Source organism: Odontomachus brunneus, unplaced genomic scaffold (assembly GCF_010583005.1).
Source record: "Odontomachus brunneus isolate Ranch 3 - 2012 unplaced genomic scaffold, Obru_v1 Obru_scaffold_029, whole genome shotgun sequence".
NCBI lineage: Eukaryota > Metazoa > Arthropoda > Insecta > Hymenoptera > Formicidae > Odontomachus > Odontomachus brunneus.
The window spans coordinates 809,674-818,095 of record NW_022639479.1 but is presented as its reverse complement, the minus strand read 5'-3'; the positions used below and the strand labels follow the sequence as shown (position 1 = coordinate 818,095).

Genomic DNA, 8,422 nt, shown 5'->3' with positions numbered 1-8,422 from the left:
AGAGAGAGAGAGAGAGAGAGAGAGAGAGAGAGAGAGAGAGAGAGAGAGAGAATGAAAGAAAAAGAGAGAGAGAAATGTCGACGAATAATTAATCTAAATCACCAACGACTCCGTTCTCGCGCACACACGCGATCCCGCATTTATACGTAAATTCATGAAGTGGATCGGTTGAAAGCCGCGCAAACGAAAACGCGGCTCTTTTGTGCGGAAAAGCATGAGAAGTTGCGAGACTGTTCCACGTTATACGTTTTTCGTAAGTTAGTTATATACTACGTACAAACGACGGCGCGCTGTGTCTGCGTAATACAGCGTGAGTCATGACCCTGATCGCGTACACGCTGCTTTTTAATTGCGCCAACTTTGAAACATCGCGATTGTGTCGTGAAAAGCGCGCGAATATACTAATTGTTAAGACTTCGAGCATTTTTCCGCGAGATATCGTCCGCTCTTATCTTCCAGCGAGAGAAATTATTCTTCCTATAGACATATATTAACTCCGAATCTGCTATCTCGCTTTAAGCCGTAAGTCAAATTGACCAACATTTAAGTATCTTACATTTTATCCATATGTGTTATGATTAACACAGTAATATAATTTTTTGATAATATAACTTAATAAAATGATAATATAACTTAATAAAATGATAATTTTAATAAAAATTATATTATCTTATATTATATTATATTTTCGTTAAATTATATTAAATTATAATATTAAATTATAGTTAAATTATATTATTCGTACTTTTATTGTTAATTTTACCCTTAGCTAGTGAGGTAAGGTCTACAAAATCCCGCACTTCCATTTCGTTATTTTTAAATTTTTATAGTAAAATTTTTTTATTGTTAATTGTTATTAAATAAATAAAGTCATAAAAGACTATTAACTTTGAGTAATTATAAAGTAGTACAATTAAAAGAAGGAGAAATCCACCTTACCATATAAAATTTCATTAAATTAATTAAATTTATATATAATCATATATAATCATATATAATTATATATAAATCAACGCTTATTATAAGCCATTTCTGAAATATTTTAGTGAAAAAGATTTTGATAAAATGTTGCACAAATATTTCTTAATTATTTCTATGTTATATTTCAATATAATTTCCAAATTATCTTTCGGAAAGCTTGCTGTGTGGAATCCTATGTGGACATGCCTTATTTGGAAGACTGTATTTTTGAGAACCAAAATCATAGGTATTTTGGTTTTACTTCAAACTTATGTGAATTTTACTTCAGTCTAAGACTGTAAATTAAAATTCTGTAAGACTTTAAACTATTTCAAGAATTGAATAAACGAGACCCTGACTGAATTATATAAGTACATGTTTTTTTGATTTGATGATATCTACGGACATCCACATCTATGCCAAATTTTGAGCCTATTTACGAATTTTCCTTTAGAAATCCTTTTGCTTGACAGGACTTACTGAGGGCATCCCCAACAACGCCTATTCAGGGTCTGAAATTCTACTCAGAATTTGCCTTTGTACACCCTTCCTAGGTACAACAGTTATAGGCCTTGTTAGGGGAATCCCAACAGTGTCTACTCAGAGTTTGTTTAAGAAATTCTACTCAGAATTTGTCTTTGTTTTTGTAAGTTCTTTCTAGGCGCAATAGTGGTAGGCCTAGGAGCATCCCCAATAGTGCCTATTCAGACTCTGTTAAGGAAATTCTACTCAGAACTTGTCTTTGTACACCCTTTCTAGGCTCAACGATGCCAAGCCTATTTTAGGGCATGCCTATTTAGGCCCTTTATGGATTTGGGGCATGCCCCGATAAAATCCTATCCGGGATCGACTGTGGTTAGTCAATTCTTTTACGGCTTACGGCAAGGTTATGGACCCGGGCTAAATCACCTATAGATTAACAAAATTCAATTTCTATAATTTCCTTCTTTCTCTCGTCGTGAGAAGAAAATATTCATTATCGGTGTAGCGAAGTATGCACACCAAGTGCAATGAAACAATCCAGATAGATTTCACGATTATCACGACGTCGATGGTGGAAACTTTAACATTCTCTTATTACATTTATAAGGCAAATATACCGTACTGAATGAATCATTAAAACAATAATGCGAATTTCTCGTTAAACTGACGCAGCTACAAATTTACTAAAACTTACACTCAGATCTTCATATTATATCTTGTATGACACATTGTCCGGAGCAAATCATTTTTTTTTTCATATTTCTTTTGTAATTTTATTTCGTTATTCCGTATGATGAATATAAGTGCCATAAGAACTACTCATAAATGATATAATCTTTACAAATCGACTAGTGAAGTTGCTGCCAAATTTACGTACGCCCATCTATCTGGTAAATACGAATGTTTAAATTTTCGATACAGAATATATATGTATCCTCTCTCTCCCCCTATATCAATTACTATATAAGGAAGACTTCTCAGGAGCAACTCGGCATCGGGTCATTCCTTTCTGATGAAGCGAACTGAAATATTCGCGAAACATCGGGATCAAACAAAGATGAATCCACGCGGTTCAAACCCGGAAACCAAATCTAGTATACTATATATAGTATACTATATATAGTATATGTATATTCAATATACAAGATGAGTTACCTAATATTATCCTACAGAAATACCTCTGTTATTTTTTATATTATAGCAAAAGGTATAAAGGATAAATTGGTTGAAAGCTAATCACGATATTTAAACTCCTAAACAAATCGCACAATTTATCCTTCATATTTTCCTTTAATATAAGAAGCAGCCGAAATATTCTAGAATCTGACGTCAGGGGTGACTCACACCCCATATAATATTCCGTGCTGAAAGTTCAGATATTCGTGTTTGGAGACCAAAACCGTAAGAGTGTCCAGGATTAAACACGCGTCCGGTCAGTAGTGCCTTCACCTTACTGTACGACAGCTCGTTGGACTTTTTACGCGCGATTATTGCGTTTCGGAAACGACCAGTCTGCCGCGAAACCCTCGACCCTTTTACGATAGTTCGCTGACCCGGCGCTAGGTGATAAATTCACCGCGCCGTTACAGAATTACGAGCGTAATACCGTAATACCGGCGCGTTCGACTTTTTCGCGTCAGCACGACGTGCGGTAACGGGCGATAATGTAAGTTCGTCCGAGGCGACAAGTCGTCGATCGCAAATTCGCCAACGTGAGTCGCGTTTCCGCACGATCGACAGTAGCCGATCGTTTAATTAAACCATCGTCGCGGCCGCCTCCGCGGAAATCTGGGCGACGAGCGAAGCGGAAAGGGCAGATCGTAACGCGATAATAATTTATTCCAGGCACGTCGCTCAGCGAGTCGCGGAGCGATCGGGAGCAGGTGGGCGAGGGAAAAGAATCGAGACGGAACGGTTGGAAGGACGAGAGGACCGCGGAGAGCGCGCGGATCGCCAGCTGGACAGGTAAGAGAGAGAACCTGTTGAATTAATGTCGCATCCCCTTCTTAGTAGCCCCTCGATCCCCCCTGGCCGTCCGTTGGCCCTTCTCTCTTTCTCCGTCAGGCTCGTTCTATTTCTATTGCGCGTATTCCTACTTTATCAAAGTGAATCAGTAAAATGTTTCTGATTGAATCGGTAAAAGGACTGATTCAGAGCGATGATCAGCGAATACACATTGATTTTCAGTGGAAACACTTCCACTTTACTGCTTCGTCTTATTTCTCGCTAATTTTAATTTGGTGCAAGATTTTACCGCAAAAAATCCATGATAAGCAAATTTATTATGTGTTATATCAAATTTAATTTTCTGCAAATATATGATGACAAAATTGACGACTGTTTTGCGTGCTGTTCGTGTTCGCAAAATGCATCAAGATATTGCATAGGAAGAAAGGATACTCTTGTTTGGAAGACGTCTTTATTTTTGACATATCAAAGGAAATTATATAATGTTAGACGAAGACAAGTTATTTATATATTTTATATGATTGAATGAAGAAAAACCTATGTTCTTATTATGCAAAAATAATTGGAAAGCATAAAATATTTGATTGGAAATGTGTTTTTAAATGTCGAAAGAAAATATTGTTATCATCAATATAATCATATTTCGCAAGAAACTTATAATATTTGCATAAAATTCTAACGTTATTGAAGTTTAAAACTTAAAAATTTTTCTAACAAAATTATATATTGTTTATATATAAAATAATTGTTTTATATACGAAATAACGATTATTAATTTGTATATTGATTTAAATGAATAGGCAAAAACCTGGAATATATATAACACACACTTAAAAGAGCATGTTCTCAATATTTTGTGTTTTCCATTAATGAGAATTATTTATGAATAATAAGAACATAAATTTTTCTCTTTGTTGATGAATTATATAAAATGTATTCCTATAAAAAATTTATCTTCGTTTAACGCCGTGTAATCTCATTTCAAGATTAACATGTCAATAAAGATATTTTCCGAATAAGAATTTTTTCTGGGTGCGAATTCGCGCTACTATCACACTGATCCAATCAGCCAGATTTTACTGATCGCAGTGCTGTACTTATAACTGAACCGCCAGTTATAGCACAGTTCAGTGAGGAATACACCGATTGCACTTTAGAGAGCATCCGCGGATGCGATCATTATTAATTTCGACGGGCGATGCGTAATGAAACGACGATTATCCGGCTATCGAAAAGGAGCCGTCGATGCGTGTTGCCGTGCCACGGACGGAATGTTACTTGGTGTTTCCTGTAATTACCGTGCGCCTGGCCGATCAGGCCGCTCGCGCACGTACGACGTATTCCCGCCGCGTGATCAACGTGCGCACGTCGCCCGTAATTGAAATTGATCGGGAATTAACGTCGCCGACGGCGGTTTCTCGGAATAAAACGCTGACGCGCGACAGACGTGCGGAACCGGAGAAATAATCAGCTGGAGCTTCAACCATCTACCTAAAATCGACGATCGAGTCCTTTCTCTCTCGTTTCAACAGAGCCTCCAGCTAAGTCACACTGAGAGAAAAGGTTTCGCTAATTTAACAAAGTTAACCAATGGTTTGTTTATATGAGAAAGCAAACAACCCCATTGTACTAGGAACAAATGATTCGTTACTTTTAATATTCGCTACTTTTGTGGTAGAGATACAATTAACCTGACCAAAATAGACGAAAGCAAAGGTGATTTGTGTCTCAAGCAATGCACGTTGGCTAAAATGACAAATGATGAAAAATGATTTGCAAAGGTAGCAATCTGGTTCCCTAATGATTACCAAACAGCGAGCGTGATTCTGTTACTTTCAATTTGCTATTCCAAGCAACTTCTGTAATAGATACATTAACCTAACCTAAATAGACGAGAACAAATGCGATTTGTGTCTCAGGCAATGTATGTTTGCTAAAATGACAAATAATGAGAAATGATTTGCAAAGATAATTGTTCGTTTCCCTAATGATTACCAAATAGCAAGCGTGACTTTGTTGCTTTTAATTTGTTATTCGAAGCAACTTCTGTAATAGAGATACAATTAACTTGACCTAAATAGACGAGAGTAAATGTGTATCTTAGACAATGTATGTAAATAACAAACGATAAAAAATTATTCACAACGACGACTGTTCGATTTGTTTCGATCAAACAACAAATATGCTTTTGTTACTTTCTGCTCTATTTCTTTTATAATTTTCTGCTCTGAGCAACACTTCTACAATGGAGACAATTTACCTGACTTAAATAGATGAGAACAAGTGCGATTTGTATTTCAAGCAATGGATGCTTGTTAATATGACAAATGATGAGAAATGATTTGCAAAGGTAACTGTTTGATTTGTCTCTCTAACGATCATCAAACAGCAAAAGTGCTTTTATTCTGATAACCCGAAGGGTTTTTCTCAGTTGCAAATGCGCGCGATTCTTCTTCGCGACGAACATCCGTCTCACTCCGGAGAGCGAGTATTTTTGCGAGAAGCCACATTACGTAAATGCAATCTTGCATCGGGAGCAATATTTGTTGCTCAACTTAGTGAGCAATCGCGCGGAATGTTCGCGAATACATAATCGCGAAGTTTCCTCGCCCCGAACGACGTGCGCGATGCGGCGGGATACCGCATGCGGTGTACTCCACTTCGTTAATTTAATTAGCTGTTTTGGGGAAGCCGCGAGGGACGTAGCCGTCTTCGAAATTTTCAACGCTATCGGTGAACTTTGCGGGCACCGCCGCGGAACTTACGGCTTCTCCTCTCCGATAATATAAGCGCGGACAATGGTAGCGTGTTTCAAAGTCGATAAGTGCGCGCGCGCGCGCGCGAGATGTATGGTGAGATTATTCGCCGTCAAAGAAGTACCTCGCCGCGGTGTGCGGCATCGATTACTTCGTCAGGTCGACGGATTTATACGAGTTGAGGGTCGTTAACGTGGTCTAGATCGGCTTCGTTCGCCGTACAGTAGGACGGAATCTCCCGTCGCACCGTCATCATCTCGCGGAGTAACCGAGTTTCTCCGCTCCAAAGTAGACACACGGAGAGGATTATAGTTTACTTTCATGTAAATTCGTTCTCAGTGTATTTCCAGTTATTAGCAAGATGTGTCTTGCCAGAGAACATATAATGAAAGATAAAATTTGCTCAAAACTTTAACTTTTCGTGAGTACAATTGGCTATTCTATGAAAAGAATTTAGATTTAAGCAAATGTGTTATTAATAGTCATCGAATAAATATCTTTTATTTATTTTTAATTTTTTTCTCTCATTGTATGTTTTCTAGCAAAACACATCTTACTAATAACTGGAAACATAGTGGGGAAGAAATTACATGAAAGATTTTACATAAAATAATTTACATTATTCTTTATTTTTTAAGTATTTTTCTTTCAATGTAGTAAGTTCCGCAAATTTTTTAATAGTACATTTCGCACAGCTGCTAAAATATAGATAGCATATACGAGAAGTGAAAGAGTGACAAATTACTATAGAATATTGATCACAAAATTCCTCGAAATTACAAGAAAAATCTCTATCGTATATATAATTTTTACTATAAAATTCTCTCCGTATAGATAGATGAATGCATTTATTGTCACTTTAGGACAAAATCTAAGAGCGTTACAGAAACGAAAAAGAGTACATAGAAAAAATTTTACGATATACGAAAGAAAGAAAGAAAGAAATAACCAAACAAAAGTTTACATTTTCAATAAAAAGGAAAATTCGATTAAAGCTTTTAGGCGAAGTACACACACATACAATGCATACGACATGTAAAATGTCGCGCGCGTTATATAAAACGCTTGAAATTATCGATAATACTCGACTATTTGTTTACACGTTTGAAGCAACATAGCGCTGCTAATGAACAATTTTTCATTAATAAATCAGATCGCGTTACATTATTATTGAAATTATAAGCAGCTCATATAATGAATGCCGATCTCGTTATTAATATGAATTGTTCTCAATTAGTAAACTAATTGAAATGCGTGTTTACGTAGTGTCGACGGCGCCAAAAAGCAACAAATAACGATTAAACGGCCCGTCAGTCTTGCAAAGCACGACAGTGTTTCGCTGTTTCCAGACGCGGGAAGCACAGGCGGAACAGGCCACGCTTGAAAGCACACGTTTCCTGCGGCTCGCATTTAGAGGAGACGAGCGATGCGAGTGATCAGGAAGTAACGGTTTGATTCGCCTGGTCGAAGCGTGGCCTGGTGATTCTCTGTATCGCGCGTTTCCCGGCATTACGCGAGAGATTTCGTACGTAGTAACTTTAGAGCGAGGAGTTCGGGTCGACGACATTTCACGACGACGACGACGACGACGACGACTTTCGGAAAATCGTTTAGCCCGGATAGCCGCGCTAATGACACTTGACTTGGCGCCAAACGCAGTTATGAACAAATAGCTACATCCATTTGCACCCCGGAAGCGACGGCTCTCGCTTGGGGATCGCCGTCGTAAATTTGCGCGAAAGAGCGACAAAATGGCGTTTCTTCCTCGACGTCGCGTTCGGAATTACTTGCGCGCCCACCCACGACCGGCGTCGTGGTGTGTTCTCAAACCGTCTTGACGTGTGCCGATCTCCCGGTTTCACCGTATTAATCCGCGAGAGCTCAGAAGCATGCCAAATTTGGATTTGCAACTGCGACGCGGCGCGCGCAATATCCGACGCGATATTCATGCGATTCCGCGCGAGATACAAGCGCGCTCGCGCCTCCACCGGCAAAATATTTCGACAAAATGTATATTCCGCCGCCCCCGAAGAATATTACCGGCGAATTTATTGCGCGCGCACAACCGGCGAATTTTACGGCGCCGTTGGCCCGGAAACGTTTAAGCGAGACGTTTCGTGGGGGTGTATCGCGCCTGTTCGCGGCGGAAAATACGCTTACCCAATTACTTTATACGCTCGACTCTCGCCCAAACTCTCTGTTTCTCTCTCTCTCTCTCTCTCTCTCTCTCTCTCTCTCTCTCTCTCTCTCTCTCT

General features: G+C 38.6%; 1 protein-coding gene across 4 annotated transcripts in view; it reads left to right on the top strand.

Moving 5' to 3' along the window:
* Positions 1 to 8,422, top strand: part of LOC116843080 (cysteine-rich motor neuron 1 protein-like) — a 443,717-nt gene that overhangs the window by 252,949 nt on the left and 182,346 nt on the right. For all 4 annotated transcript variants that reach the window (XM_032813118.1, XM_032813116.1, XM_032813115.1 and 1 more), the window contains one exon: positions 3,289 to 3,408. In XM_032813118.1, coding sequence (XP_032669009.1) covers positions 3,289 to 3,408 — 120 coding nt within the window. The remainder of the gene's footprint in view (positions 1 to 3,288; positions 3,409 to 8,422) is intronic.